General features: G+C 41.5%; 2 protein-coding genes across 11 annotated transcripts in view; one reads left to right on the forward strand and one right to left on the reverse strand.

The window, feature by feature from the left end:
• GALK2 (galactokinase 2) overlaps positions 1 to 6,570 on the forward strand; it is a 157,500-nt gene extending 150,930 nt beyond the window's left edge. For all 8 annotated transcript variants that reach the window (XM_008269030.4, XM_008269035.4, XM_051822383.2 and 5 more), the window contains one exon: positions 6,013 to 6,570. In XM_008269030.4, coding sequence (XP_008267252.1) covers positions 6,013 to 6,220 — 208 coding nt within the window. In that variant the 3' untranslated portion in view covers positions 6,221 to 6,570. The remainder of the gene's footprint in view (positions 1 to 6,012) is intronic.
• The window catches only part of FAM227B (family with sequence similarity 227 member B), a 261,271-nt gene continuing 251,360 nt past the window's right edge, over positions 6,054 to 15,964 (reverse strand). For all 3 annotated transcript variants that reach the window (XM_070054161.1, XM_070054159.1, XM_070054160.1), the window contains 4 exons: positions 13,658 to 13,734; positions 11,855 to 11,929; positions 9,831 to 9,900; positions 6,054 to 6,706 (listed from right to left, as the gene is read on the reverse strand). In XM_070054161.1, the coding sequence (XP_069910262.1) occupies positions 6,596 to 6,706; positions 9,831 to 9,900; positions 11,855 to 11,929; positions 13,658 to 13,734 (333 nt within the window). In that variant the 3' untranslated portion in view covers positions 6,054 to 6,595. The remainder of the gene's footprint in view (positions 6,707 to 9,830; positions 9,901 to 11,854; positions 11,930 to 13,657; positions 13,735 to 15,964) is intronic.

Below are 15,964 nucleotides of genomic sequence, written 5' to 3' on the forward strand. Positions count from 1 at the left end.
TATGGGTGCCTGTTTGCGTCCCAGGTGCTCCACTTCCCATGCAGCTCTCTACTGTGGCCTGGTAGAACAGTGGAGGATGGCCCAAGTGCTTGGGCCCCTGCACCCACGTGGGAGATTTCAGAGGAGGCTCCTGGACTGTGGCTTCAGACTGAACCAGCTCTGGCCATTGCAGTCATTTGGGGAGTGAACCAACAGATGGAAGATCTCTTTCTCTCTATCTCTCTCTCTCTGTCTCTGCCTCTCTTTCTCCCTTTTGCTCTAAAACTGCCTTTCAAATAAATAAATTAATCTTTTTTTAAAGAAATGGCTAAACTTTAAAGTAGAATTTACTGAGGAACACAAAAAGCTAAAACAGTTATGTGTGGGACAGTTCATTTGTTATCAGTTATTTGGTTTTACTTACAAAAAAATAGTTCCGGCCGGCGCCGCAGCTCACTAGGCTAATCCTCCACCTAGCGGCGCCGGCACACCGGGTTCTAGTCCTGGTCGGGGCGCCGGATTCTGTCCCGGTTGCCCCTCTTCCAGGCCAGCTCTCTGCTGTGGCCAGGGAGTGCAGTGGAGGATGGCCCAAGTGCTTGGGCCCTGCACCCCATGGGAGACCAGGAGAAGCACCTGGCTCCTGGCTCCTGCCATCGGATCAGCGCGGTGCACTGGCCGCAGTGCGCCGGCCGCGGCGGCCATTAGAAGGTGAAGCAACGGCAAAGGAAGACCTTTCTCTCTGTCTCTCTGTCTGTCCACTCTGCCTGTCAAAAAAAAAAAAAAAATAGTTCATGCCTTTTATTTCTGTTTTAACATTTGTTGAAATTAGAGAGGATCCATTGCGGCATTATTGCCCAAGCTATTAAGGCCAATGAATGACAAATTTTAATGGACTGACAATGGTTACAGAAGGTAATTTGCTTTTTCTCCTTAGAAGTCTTTCTACAACTTTATTCCAGGGCTTGGTTGCCCAGCCCCTTGCACCCATTCTCCGTCAGGTGTGAATGGGGAAGAATGAAGTGCAGTCCCCTAGTGTCTGCTCTTCCCCCATTGACTTTAAATGGTAATCTGGCTGGCGCCACGGCTCACCAGGCTAATCCTCTGCCTGTGGCACCAGCACACCGGGTTCTAGTCCCGGTTGGGGCGCCGGATTCTGTCCCGGTTGGGGCGCCGGATTCTGTCCTGGTTGCTCCTCTTCCAGTCCAGCTCTCTGCTGTGGCCCGGGAAGGCAGTGGAGGATGGCCCAAGTGCTTGGGCCCTGCACCTCATGGGAGACCAGGAGAAGACCTGGCTCCTAGCTTAGGATCAGTGTGATGCACCGGCCACAGCGCGCTGCCGGAGCGGCCACTGGAGGGTGAACCAATGGAAGGAAGACCTTTCTCTTTGTCTCTCTCTCTTACTGTCCACTCTACCTGTCAAAAAAAAAAATGGTAATCTGTATATCCTGGCATGGAAAGTGGAGGGAACCATTTCCCCTACCCCAGGGCCTCTTTTTCTTTGGGCCTCTTTCACTTGTTGATAAATACGTCATTTGCTTGCTCCCCAGCAACTGCTCTTCAGTGGCCTTGTAGTGGCTTAAGATTTAAAATAGACTTGGGCATATTTTCATATTCTTTCTTGTATGAACCCTATTTGGGGGCTGTAGTTTCTTGAATCTAAATCAGCCTGAAAGTGTTTGTAACTGAACTGTAAGTATCATAGAAATTGTGTGGAAAAGTCTATTTTCTATTTTCACGAGATTCTTGCCAGTTTCCAGAGATTAGAAGCTAGAAATATTTTGTGGTATAGAACATGCTACTGATTGATTGCTTATATTTATATGTAAGGTTCTTTTATATTTGAAAATAAATTTAACAGTTTGGCAGTCAATTATAATAACTTACAGATTCCTAGAATTCTGCTAGGTTGTGATTAGAGACAGAATGACTGTCTCCAAATTCAAGATTTCATCAAATAATTTAATATCCAGCTATGTAAGATATAAACTAACTGATAGAATAAAAAAGGAAGAGGACGATCCAACATGGGAAGCGGGATACACAGCAGACTCATAGAATGGCAGATGTCCTAAACAGCACTCTGGCCTCAGAATCAGCCCTTAAGGCATTTGGATCCAGGTGAAAAGCCCATGAGAGTATTTCAGGCATGGAAAGCCAAGACACTCTGGCCAAAAAAAAAAAAAATGACCTAAATGAAAGATCTCTGCGAGTGAGATCCCTCCCAGTGGAAAGAACAGGTCATCAAAGAAGGAGGTAGCTTTCTCTGAAGGGAGAAGAGAACTTCCACTTTGACTATGACCTTGTCCAAATATGATCAGAGTCAGCAAACTCAAAAGGCTTCCATAGCCTTGGCAACTCATGACAAGAGCCTAGGGTGATTACTGATGCCATAAACAAGAGTGTCAATTTGTTAAGTCAACAACAGGAGTCACTGTGCACTCACTCCTCATGTAGGGTCTCTGTCCTTAATGTGCTGTACATTGTGATTTAATGCTATAACTAGTACTGAAACAGTATTTTTCACTTTGTGTTTCTGTGTGGGTGCAAACTGTTGAAATCTTTACTTAATATATACTAAATTGATCTTCTGTATATAAAGAGAATTGAAAATGAATCTTGATGTGAATGGAAGGGGAGAAAGAGTGGGGGGTAGGAGGGAAGTTATGGTGGGGAGAAGCCATTGTAATCCATAAGCTGTACTTTGGAAATTATATTCATTAAATAAAAGTTAAAAAAATTAAAAAAAGGTATATTTTGAAATAAGTCAAATTGAACAGAAATGCAAGGCATAATTCCCTACTCTCCCCTTTTCTCTTAAGTTTGGGGCTGGCACTGAGGCATAGTGGGTAAAGCCCTGGCCTGAGTGCCAGTGTCCCATATGCATACTGGTTCGAGTCCCGGCTGCTCCACTTCCGATCCAGCTCTCTGCTATAGCCTGGGAAAGCAGTGGAGGATGGCCCAGACCCGTGGGCCCCTGCACCCATGTGGGAGACCTGGAAGAAGCTTCTGGCTCCTGGCTTCAGATTGGATCTGCACAGCTCCAGCCGTTGTAGTCATGTGGGGTGTGAGCCAGCAGATATAAGACTGACTCTGTCTCTGTCTCTGTCTCTCTCTGTCTCTGCCTCTCTGTAACTCTGCCTTTCAAATAAATAAGTAAATCTTTAAAAAAATTATGTAATTTTGTAAATTCTTATTTGAAAGGCAGAGAGAGGGAGAGAGAGAGACAGACATAGACATATTTTCATCCACTGGTTCATACCCCAAATGCCTGCAAAAGCTGGGCTGGCCAGAAACTCAGTCCAGGTCCCCCACTCAAGTACTTGAGTGCTTGCCTCCCAGCATATGCATTACCAGGTTTTCCCTCTTTCCAGTGTGTAGTGCAGTTGTGTCCTTTTTAATTTCTTTTTCGACCCTTAAAATTTAGCACATGTTTCATGGTCAAAGCAGTTCATTGAAATATGGGAAATTTTAGTTAGGTTATTTTGGGTATCTGGGCATTTAATTATGCAAATACATTTTTTGGTGATAAGAGGTTCAAAGGAAAAAGTCCTTTCAACCTCCATCCCTCATTTACCTTAGCCTTTGTTTTGTAGATCTTACTCTGTAAGGGAAAGGCTGCTTTAACAAACCATTCCACATTTTTCCCAATCCAATGGGTATAATTATCAGAGTATCATTTGGGAGATTTTAGGGTTTTGGCTTTTGTAACTCTTGAATCACCTCTCTAATGTGCAATAGCTCAGGAGATATATTAAGTATTTCACTGTTCTTGCAGAAAAAAATGCAAAAATGCACACAATACCATTTGCTCACCTATTTTTTCTTTCTTAATTTAAAGCTTATGTTGGTCTCCTAACTTTTGAATCTCCGTTGAAATTTCTATGATATACGGCCTATTAAGAGACACAGCAGACACAATCTTTGTGCTGCTGTGAGTGTGTGTAGCAGGGCAGGCTGTTGACTGGTGCCATTGGCGCAGGGACAGAAGGCCATTTATGAAGCACTTACCATTCCCTATTTGGGAAATTTGAGCTCTGATCATTCTGGACCTTGTGGCTGATACGACCCAGCCCATTTCATCTGCAGTAGGCAGGGTGGTGACAGAGCGGTTCTGGAGACTCAGAAGTGAACGCGTGAGTTTTCACCTACAAGGACTTCCAGTTTTTGCTCTCTGGAAACTGGCAGGAGGCTCAGGAAAATATGCCCTCTAGCAGAATTCCTATGGGTTTTGCATCCAGATTAGAAACAATACTCTCAATTTGCTTTAGGTTCAGTTTTGAAACCACAGCTTTCAAAAACTGCTCAAATGAGAAAGTGTAAGAAAATATGCATTAAAGACCATTAAAGACTTGGTGAGTTGAGTCCAGCACAATGGCATGGTTTGGCACATTTTTGTTCTCTAGACTGCTCCAGGGTTGGCTGGGTCTTCCGCAGAGGCTGTAGAGACCTCTCAGTTTTCTCCAGCATCTTACATAGTTAGAGTTTTTGATATGATTGGATGACAACTTTAAAAATAATCAGCCAACAGCAAACAGGCCCTTTGCCAACCTAGGAACTCAAAATAATCCTAGAATCCTAGAATCAGAGAACATTTTTAGTCTGGATAAGAGTTTGGCTCAGTTCAGCTTCTGTACCACATGCTGAATGTTTGAAGGATAGGCAGAAATCAGTATTCTTTATTTGTTTGTAAGCATTTTTCTTCCTTAAATATTCATTTTCATTTGGAAAGCATATTTTAATGAATAAAATGGATGATGAAAAGAAATCAATTGAGAAAATCATTGAGGGGGGAAATGAATTACTGGTGTACACTAATTCTAATGTCCTGGAATAGGGGTAATAATCTATTGATATTTTCCAGGAAGTAAAGTAGCTCATTTAGATGGAAAAAAGGGACAAAACTGTGCTAAATTAATTATGGTGTTTTTTAATATGCTACTAATTTGGAGTAAATTTTATTAGAAAGAATTAATTGGAAGTACATGTTAACTTTTGTTGGCAGGGCAAATTGCATCTTTTAAAGATGAGTGATCCTTGCACTCTGTATAGCGCCGTTTTCGTTGGTTCAGATCTTAGGATTGAAACTGTGCCTGGTTGATGGTGACTGAAATACCACTTGCTGTGTGCCAGTTTATGTGCTCATTTCCCAGGCAGACACATCTCCTCTCATGGTAGTTCTGAGTCCAGTTCTCAAGCCAACAACAGAAGACATGGGGAAGGTGGTAGGAAGTGGTAGGGTCTACCTTCCTCTCTGTGGAAAGGTTTGCCTATTTTTCCATTAGAGATTTTACAGGGTTGGGGACTGTCTGGCCTGTGGGCCACATAAAGCCCAGGAAATCATTTGGTCTGTCTCTGCCAAGGCAACCACAGGTGGGACTGGAAATTCAATAAATCTATAGCAGGCTAATTTTTAAGTTGATAATTTTATATGACCTGTGAATGATGTTATAAATATCCAGTGGTCCTTGGCAGAAAAAAGGTTCCCCACTCCTGAAACCAACTCTCCTAGAGTTTAATAACAACTTCTTTGCTGATATGTTTATTTAGCATGAATCTAGGCTATCTGTTCTAGGGGACTGACTCTAATGTGTGAAATAGCCAAGCCTGAAGAATGCAGCTGAAATAGCCACAGGAGGAAGCGTCCTTGCTTTTGATTTGCCCTTATTTGAAGTGATCTTCTGATTCATATTAATCATGTCCATTGCCTGTTTTCTTTTTACTCCCTCTTCCTGGTTTACCTTTAGTCTTGAAACACAACTCTTTAAGTGGCTACTTTATGGAATCAAGTCTACAGCTGGTTATTGCCAGACTTCAGAAATGGGAGTACTTTTACTCCTTGCATTCAAAAGCAGGGACTCACTTTGGATACAATGAAGACATTCCAAATCACCTTGTGAAACATTATATGCTTCTTGATGTCCTAAAGTGTTTGACACCACCCAAAAACCCCCACATATTCCCTGTCGAGAACATGGGTTGGCAATGTGTTCTGTGACTCCAAGCAAATCATTCTTATTTTCATTTTCTGTTTTAGGAAATTTGGTGCTCAAGGATCACGGCTTACTGGAGCAGGATGGGGAGGCTGCACCGTATCAATAGTGCCTGTTGACAAGCTGCCTGGCTTCCTGGCAAATGTGCAGGAAGCTTTTTACCAGGGGAGTGACGCAAGCTTTGCACCTGAGAAACAGAGCTTGTTTGCTACCAAACCTGGAGGTGGGGCTTTGGTTTTCCTTGAGGCCTAAACAATGTAAAAAAATCTCAGAAAACTATTTAGGGCATTTAGGCACTTGCAAGACTTCCTATGCCACAGTAAATTAATTCTCTTTCTGTTTTGTGTTATAATTTACAGTTGCTATTATAAAGATGTATTTACAAACAGCTGAAAGCTCTCTATGCTTCATAATGATTATTTTTCCACCTTAAAATAGGATTTTAAAAAACTAATCAGAGACAACATTAGACTTAGGTATTTTAAGGATGATTTACTGAGATTGTCGATGGGAAGATTTTTAAAGATAAATGATAAAACACTCTAAATACATGGATTGGACTTGACTTAAATAAACATACTGCTACAATTAAACTGATAAAATTGACTGTGTCTATTATTCTTGAATTTAATTAATTTCTGGTTTCTCACTGTGTTCTGCTTCCTCCAATGTGTAGATTTCCGTTGATGATGATGACTGTGATGTCATATATTCTAAATCCATGCTTTCTTCAGAACGCTGTGAAAATAATACATGATTGAAAATTCATAAATTTTCTTTAACACCGTGTACTTGAATGTGAAATTTTCCAAATTATTAAGATGGTAAGGGTCACTTTTTTTTTCTGGCAAACGATGTATTGGAATTAGGAAGAAAAACCCAGGATCATTTAAATTGCTTTTTTAAAAAATGTATTGTCATACAATGTAGTTCTTTTGGCACTTAAACTATCTCCATCACTCAGTAGTTAACTTAGATGACACTATAAGTGTCTCTCATATCATAGTGAAATATAGAATTATCTAGATAATAATTCAGATAATTTGATTTGTTCTTCCCACTCTATCCAATCTTTCCTCAAATGCATCTTCAATCCAAGAAACATGTATTCTGGAAACTACACTGATGCCTTCCATCACTTTTGTGTGTGTTTTCATGAGTAGGTTACTGAGGGTTTTTTTTGTTTTGTTTTGTTTTTTGGTTTGTACATGAGTATTTCAGCCAGTAAGGTAGGTGTGCAGGAATGTCGTTATGTTACCTGAGTACTGTGGCTAGTGTAAGGATATAGGTATGCAGGGATATAGGTGAGAGTAGCAGGAAAAGGCTTAAAGTTGATTGTAGGCTTGGTAATAGTATTGGTGGGTACCTGTGTGTATTCATCAAGAGTGGAAAGAAATGTTTGGCCATGTAATGGTGGCAAATGAATGACTTTCTTTCATGGTCAGACTACAGGAATGCCTTCCTGAATTATATGGTAATTTTGACCAAAACACAATTAGCTAAAATATTCAGATAACATAAACAGCGGTTTTGCAGTTTGAATTATCTAGGAAACTATCACAATTTTCCATTTTTCTTTGATTTTGATTGTTCATTGATGCGCAACTCAAAGATTGAGCATCATCATCTAGAATCTCAGTTTTACAGTGGCCTAAGAAAAGTTGGTTATGATAATTCTTAAAGGACAACATACATAAAGTATTAGAAAAATATTCTGTTGTAAAATAAACTTCTGATAAATTTTTATTCTTAGCAGAAAGGTAGGCACTTCAGAATTCTTAATTAAACTTTGTTGAAAAAATTTTGAATTCTTTAAATTCAAGTAGTTTAAATTTAAAACCCTTTGTTTTTAATATCTTGCAATTTTCCACAAAGGATTTGTCATGTGTGTATAACTTTTTAAAGATACCTGAATCACTGTTACAAAAAAAGATACTTGGCCGGCGCCGCGGCTCAATAGGCTAATCCTCTGCCTAGCGGCACTGGCACACCGGGTTCTAGTCCCGGTCGGGGCACCGGATTCTGTCCCGGTTGCCCCTCTTCCAGGCCAGCTCTCTGCTGTGGCCAGGGAGTGCAGTGGAAGGTGGCCCAAGTGCTTGGGCCCTGCACCCCACCGGAGACCAGGATAAGCACCTGGCTCCTGCCTTCGGATCAGTGTGGTGCGCCGGCCATGGTGGCCACTGGAGGGTGAACCAACGGCAAAAGGAAGACCTTTCTCTCTGTCTCTCTCTCTGTCCACTCTGCCTGTCCAAAAAAAAAAAAAAAAAAAAAAGATACTTGTCATCACTTTGCTATACTACTTAAATTTTTTAACCGCATGATTTCTGCTTTGCAATAGATGAATAAAAATTTTGTGTGTACTCCTGTAAGCCATCAAATACATATCTGTTTTGATTTCTAGCTTGAAAAGAACTATATTTCAATTCTACCATCACTAAGAGTTGTTCTAGGTATTTATAATAGAGATAGAAAACTTGTCTGGAGTCACTGGAGAAAAGTTTCATGCAGCAAATGGACTAGTGAATCAATTTTGAAAGCTAGAGAGCAGGTGTTGCATGTGAGTGGAACCTATGCACACGATGTGTACAGAGGCTTTGGAATATAGTGAAGAATAATATTGGCTACATGGGCTGGAGCCAGCTTTTTAAAAGGTCCAAATCCAGGCAGACTTTCGACCGGGGGTTGCAAACTGTCAGTTTATGGGCCACATCTGGTTTACAGATGTTTTTTTGCAAACTAAATGTAGTCAGAAAATACTCATACAGTGTTTCAAAATCTTGGGGTTCAAAGAAGAAGGTTTTACTGAAGAATCTTTATTACTGATAGTGGAAAATCTGATAACATTTTGGTCTACCTGCCTACAAGGCAACAAAGACCTGGAGCTGAGGTAGTAGCTGCCTTGTTAGGTGAGGTGTGACTCTCCAGGGTGCTACAATTCCCACAGCCCCTTGTAGTTTCCCTGCATTGACAAATTGAGACCACTCGCCCTTCACCAGCACAGTGACACTGTTGTATTCTTACATTAAGTGTTTCTCTTTTACCATGCGTCTGTTGATACTAGGAAAGATAAATCAAGAAAAATGAGTGTGTGTGTGTGTGTGCGTGTGTGAAGTAAAGAATGGCCCTGCTCAAGAGAGACATCCAGGTATTTCACTGTGTTCTATCACCCTTCAGGCCCAAGTAGGAATTTATTATTTGACTCATTATTGACATTATACCATTAGCCAATTGGATTGCTCTTGATTTTAAGTGGAAGCCTGAGATACTGAAAATATAAAGTTGTCTTTGATTGCCGATCTCCACTTGTACCACTTTCAGCTTTATTGTATACATGTGCCTGTTGGACATGAAGAGGTCCTTTAGACTTAACAGAATTTTCCACAAAGTAAGAAGGAGCCGAAGGGACAAGGACAAAGAAAACCAGGAAGAAGGCAGAGTCTCCTTCCCTTCCTTTCTTCCTCACAGTAGAGTCCTGTTTAGAGCTTTATCGCAGTCTGCCTTGTGTTTTGGTTAATTTAGGCCAGGGGCCATTCATCTAACATAGCAACGTATTCAATATGCTTTTGTTGAATTATTAATGAAAAATAAAAGGAAACTTGAGTTTGTAGCTCTAACGGCTTTTGGAGGTTTTCAGTTGCATAAACTGTCCATTGGAGGCAAGGAATGGGAAAAGAGGGCATGAGATTGTCAGTAAATATGTTAAATAAAGAATATCTTAAATGTGCATATGGATGATTAAATACCAAGAATATATTTTGTTGCGCCACTGTAACTTGGGTGTGAATCAGATACTGCTTATGAAATATTATCCAGTGTATATATTAGAAACTAAGGAATTATTATTTTCAGAAAGGAAACATACCAATTTATGTAGGAACTTCTCAAAGTCACTCTGAACTTCATAAGGCTTCTTCATAGCCTTTGCTTGGAGTCTAATTATGGATAAGGAAAATTAGTAACCAAACTGTCTTTATACTGACACAAAGTAATAGCCAACATTTATAAAGATTTTAATATGTGGGGCTGGCACTGCAGTGCAGCAGGTTAAAGCCCTGGCCTGCAGTGCTGGCATCCCATATGGGCGCCAGTTCAAGTCCCGGCTGCTCTACTTCCAATCCAGCTCTCTGCTATGGCCTGGGAAAGCAGAAGATTCCCAACTCCTCATAAAATTTGTAGGAAGTAAAATTTTCTGAAAATTCAAAGTACACACTGCTGTACCAGGAAGTGTGGATTAGCTGACAGGCCTGTTCTAGGTTCCTTCCGTGTTTCTTCAGTCTGAGGCTACCAAGTCGTAGGTCTTTTGCATTGATGCTCTGTGACAGACACATGCCCCTCACTCAGTCTTTATCTCTGTCAGTTTTTTCTCCTCAACCTCTGTTTTCTTCTCACTTTCTGTTTTCCTCTGGGTCACACATCTGTCTTTTCATTCTTATCCCAAACTGGCTCTTATTCATAATCCTGTTTAAACACACTCCAAATTATCCCTGGTGCCCTTTCTCAGTTGCACCCTTTTAATGTATACCAGTCACTGGTTTTAGAATATTCACCAAGTCAGCTGGCACTGCGCCTCACTTGGCTAATCCTCCGCTTGTGGCGCCGGCACTCCTGGTTCTAGTCCGGTTCGGGGCGCCGGATTCTGTCCCGGTTGCCCCTCTTCCAGGCCAGCTCTCTGCTGTGGCCCGGGAGGGCAGTGGAAGGTGGCCCAAGTGCTTGGGCCCTGCACCCACATGGGAGACCAGGAGGAAGCACCTGGCTCCTGGTTTCAGATCAGTGCAGCACGCCGGCCGTAGCAGCCATTTGGGGGGTGAACCAATGGAAGGAAGACCTTTCTGTCTCTCTCTCTCTCACTGTCTAACTCTGCCTGTCAAAAAAAAAATATTCACCAAGTCCTGTGGTCATTGTCACTATCTAATCCTCCCTCTTGTGACTGCCTTTCGACTTCATGGGTGTAGTTTTTTTGAAGATGACAGATGGAAGCTTATATGCCATGCCTATAAATTTCACAAGCACATGGGATTTATATAGCCAAATGAGTATTTTCCCCTTCACTTTCTCCTACAACGTGCCCTTACATAAAATATATCTGGATGCTTCTTGGGGGTTACCCTGAGAACTCGCCTAGATTCTTCTGCACAGCTTCGACGGTGAGAAATTCTGTCTTGTGTGGATTTATTTGTGGAAACCTGTAACACCACTTGAAATTTGACCTTACACGTTTGAATGCGAGGTTTCTGGTAAGGGGGATAAGATTCTAAAATAATGGGTTGGATTTTTTCATATAAGTGAAAACTAGTTTTCTAAGTTCCAAAATAGTATTTACAAGTATGACATGTGACTGGCGCAGTTCTAGTTTCCCAGGGGGGCTTTTTGTGAAGGGCTGTACCCATCTGATACTTATTCTTGTGCATGTGGGTGTGTTGGAAGAAGTGGTTGTTCTTAAAATTTGTAGTTTTCCTTTTTATACTCCAATTTATAAAATAAACAAATTAAATGAGCTCAATTTTCCTTGCTTCATTGGGGAAAAATGTTTGTATGTGTAGAGGAAGCAGAAAGGCAGAACAGAATGGAAACAAGGAATTAGCCCAGGAGAGACCAGCTAAACATGCTGTTTTTCTAGTTTACATCTTCCCTAGGGCAGGGCTGGGTTTATTTTAAGTCCCATAGCTGGAGGAGTAAAAACAGTTGATGACAATGTTTAGTAATTAAATTAGCAAGATAGGTGATTTTTGTGGATAAAAAAGTGTTATTCCAGATGAACTGGTTAAGGAGAAAATCCATTTTGCAGGTATTATAGTGAATGTAGTTTTACTTAATAACTAGTGATTTAATGTAACATTCATTAATTAAAATGACTTTAAGTATTACGAAGTTGAATACAAAACAAACCTGTCAAGCTCCTTGTCAATTCTTTCCTGTCGCTGTTTTAGGAATTTTATTTCTTCATTAATTCTTTGCTTTTCTCTATGAAGTCAAAATTTTGGAGTTAAATTTTAAGATAAAGCAGGCAATCTTAATTGGGAAAGAATAAATAATCAATTAACTGGCACAAATATGTCAGTAAATGTCCTTTACAAACTAATTTATCTCTCTCTATGCACTAAGAAAACTTTTATTTAATAAATATAAATTTCAAAAGTACAACTTTTGAATTATAGTGGTTTTTCCCCCCATAACCACCCTCCTACCCACAAACCATCCCATCTCCTACTCCCTCTCCCATCCTATTCTTCATTAAGATTCATTTTTAATTATCTTTATATATAGAAGATCAACTCAGTATATACTAAGTAAACATTTCAACAGTTTGCACCCACACAGACACACAAAGTATAAAGTACTGTTTGAAGACAAGTTTTACCATAAATTTGCATAGTAAACACATAAGGACAGAGACACTACATGAGGAGTAAGTGCACAGGGACTCCTGTTGTTGATTTAACAATTGACACTCTTATTTATGATGTCAGTAATCACCCGAGGCTCTTGTCTTGAGCTTCCAAGGTTATGGTAGCCTCTTGAGTTCACAAACTCCAACCTTATTTATTTAGACGAGGCCATAGTCAAAGTGGAAGTTCTCTCCTCCCTTCAGAGAAAGGTACCTCCTTCTTTGATGGCCCATTCATTCCACTGGGATCTCACTCACAGAGATCTTTCATTTAGGTCATTTTTTGCCACCGTGTCTTGCCTTTCCATGCCTGAGAAACTCTCATGGGCTTTTTAGTCAGATCTGAATGCCTTAAGGGCTGATTCTGAGGCCAGAGTCTATGCACTATTTGATGTGAGGAATCACCCAACACACTCCCTCTTAGAAACATGTGCCCAAAGCATTGCCCAAGACACCTTATTATGGCCTGAATGCCATCTTTCTGCTTCCATGGCACCCTTACTAGGATATCTTGTTCCCAGCAAGCTTAGGAAATCTAAGGGAAATATACTGCATGTGTGGCAGGGAAGGGGATTGGGCATCTGTGGAAATCAGGGTCTCAGAACTGTCACTGTCTGCTGAATAGGTCCTATCTGGCTGCTCCTTTACTTACCTCACTTAGCAATAGGTGTTCTCTGACCAGCCATGGATTCCCAAAGAGGAGGATACCCATCCTTTCTCCCTCTTACAGTAATAAAGTCTCTAGGCAGTTACCTTAATATGGACTGAAGAACTGGATCCTGCCAATTTGTTCTTATAAAAACTGATGGATAACTCATTTATTAACCCATCAGTAGTTTTCTAGTACATGATTGGGCACAAGCAGTCATTTAAATTAACCACAAAAACCTGAAACTGTTCCCCAAGAAAGCATTCTGTAAAATACCTCTCTTACCTTCTTCAATACCACCCCAGCTTCCATCCAGCTCCAGGGAACCCCTACTACACACAAGCTCTTCCCTTTTTCAGGGCTCATCTTTGTACATGGATTATACTGTATTCCCTGCAGCTGTAGCCCACGTTAGGGTGCATCCTCAACCACACCACAGTATAGCTTCCTTCCTCTCTTTGGTTCCTGACACTTGCTATGGCTCTATGGTTATAACATACACCATTTACCTGAAAAGAATCTCTAAATCTGTAAGATGCTCAGATATTTTGCAGGATCAGCAAAATAAGAAGCTTAATTTAGATGATTTCTATGATCACTTCCAGCTATTTAAAAGTATGATTTTATATTTAACAGAAGTTTGGCAGCAGCTTACATTCTAAATTCCTTGTAGTTTCTTTCAAATTGTTTTTTCGCCTCCCTGATGATATCAGAGTATGTTGGAGCAGGTGGTGTGCTGGGCTCATGGTTAAGGAAAGCTTTCCAACTCACAACATTTGGGAGTGGTAAACAATACCTTTCACAGGAGACGCAAGAGGACCACTAGCCTATGCTTCCATGTCATGAGTAATCTCAGGTGCAAACATGAATATTATGTCTGGAGTTATACTAAAAGGATGGAAAGAAGACAACACCCATCAGATCATTATCTGGACCACACCAACTCTAGAGTATGATGATTTGATAACATCATAGAAGGGAAAGAAGTTGGCATTTTTAATATAAAGAACTTATATGACTTGGCGCTATTTTTAAATGGGTGTTCTTAAGACTGGAATAATATTACAGACCATGAGGAACTTCTAAAAGAATGATTTGGTGCACTAAGCTTGATCAGTGCAGGTGATAGTACTAGGCTGCTAGTCCTGCCTAGTGGGCAGCCCCTAAATCTTCCCATGTCCAACTGATACCTGCTCAGAAGGCTGACAGTGAAGTTCTAACAGTGGAAGTCTGGGTCCAGGGAAGACTTCCTTCAGGTTGTCAAGTTAATTTTCTTCTTTTTCTTAAAACCTTTTATTTAGTGAAATTTTATTTGAAAGGCACACACACACACACACACACACACACACACACACACACGGGAGGGGGAGGGGGAGGGGGAGGGAGAAGGAGAGAAAGAGAGAGAGAGAGAGAGAGAGACTTCCATTTGCTGGTTTACTACCCAAATATCCCAGACAGAGCTGAACCAGGCTGAATCCAGAAACCAAGTACTCAGTCTTGGTCTCCCATGTGGATGGGAAGGGCCCCAATATTGAGACATCATTTGCCACCTCCCAGGGTGCACATTTGCAGGAAGCTGGATTGGAAGTGGAGGAGCCAGGACTCAAACCAGGCACTCTGATAGGGGATGTAGATGTCCTAAGCAGCAACTTAATTGCTGTGCCAAATGCCTGTCCCCAACCTACTTCTTATTTCAAACATTGCGGGAAGATGGTGTTAACTAAGAAACCTTGAAGGTACAGTATCTACGATGGTGGTGAAGGTGTGAGGCAGGAGTTGGGAGTGGAGTAGAGATGAAATGAATTAGCATTAGCACTTGCTGGATTTTCCAGTGTTCTTCCCTTACCAAAACATTAATTTGAACTGGAAAGTACAGCGTGTGTGAGAGAGGCATCATCCACATGAAGGAATGGGAGTGAAGTGTACACAGGACCTTGGCTCAGACCCTACCACCAGCCCTACTCCAGGAAAGTGAGTGCCAGGAAGGCTCCCTGGGCCCAAGATGACAGGCAGCACTTTCAAACCTGACTGCTCACTCCTGTGTCAGTGTTTGAGGCTGCAACATGAAAGGGTAACTGGTGTCTCCACTTAAATGAACATGGCTCTACCTAACATAATCCTACTTGTTGCCTGGCAGAGGCCATTCCAAGAAGTCTCCTCCTAGTGGGGATTTCATTTTTTGAGGCTGGAGTCCAATTTCAAATATGCCCTTAATGGAAACTCATTTTACTTAAGGAGAGAAATTTTATAGTGATGTAGGTTATATGCAAACAGTAACAGTTATTGAATGACCAATTTATCTACTAGAATTACCAGTTTTTAGTCAAATGTTCTGGAAACCTATAATGAGAAACACAGCAATGCCATCAGAATACCAGGACATTCACAAACTCTGATCACACCGCTCTTGTACAAATGACCCTGTCTTCAGGGATCTTCTAAGTGATATTTCTGGAGTAAGTGTTCTTATGTGTGGGGAGCAATCCGGACTGGACTAAGTTACTGAAATTAAGACTTATTCTATGCATCTGCTCTCCCACAACATGGCGTTGGGAGAGAAGTAAACAGCTTCCGCACAGTTGCCTCCAGTTCAACTAATAAACTGTAGGACTTGCTCCTGATTGGAGAGCAGCGTACTCGGCGTGTGGGCAGCCGAGTTGGGATTGGCGGAGGAGGACTATAAAGGAGGAGAGAGACGGCATGCACCAGGAACATCTATGGGGAACATCTAAGGGAACCCGTGCAGCCCCCGAGAAAGCCGGCCGGCGGTGTGCCGCTCCCCTGCGGAAGTGGGGAATGTGGCCAGGGGGAACTGCCCTTCCACGGAGGTGGAAGGGATAGTAGCCAACCCGGGAAGAACCAGCAGCAAACCCGGGGAGGGCCGAGCAGACGAAAGAACAGCGCAGGGTCCTGTGTCGTTCCTCCATGAAGAGGGGGAGCGACACTTATGAACTACAGTTTT

Source organism: Oryctolagus cuniculus, chromosome 12 (genome assembly GCF_964237555.1).
Source record: "Oryctolagus cuniculus chromosome 12, mOryCun1.1, whole genome shotgun sequence".
NCBI classification, from domain to species: Eukaryota; Metazoa; Chordata; class Mammalia; order Lagomorpha; family Leporidae; genus Oryctolagus; species Oryctolagus cuniculus.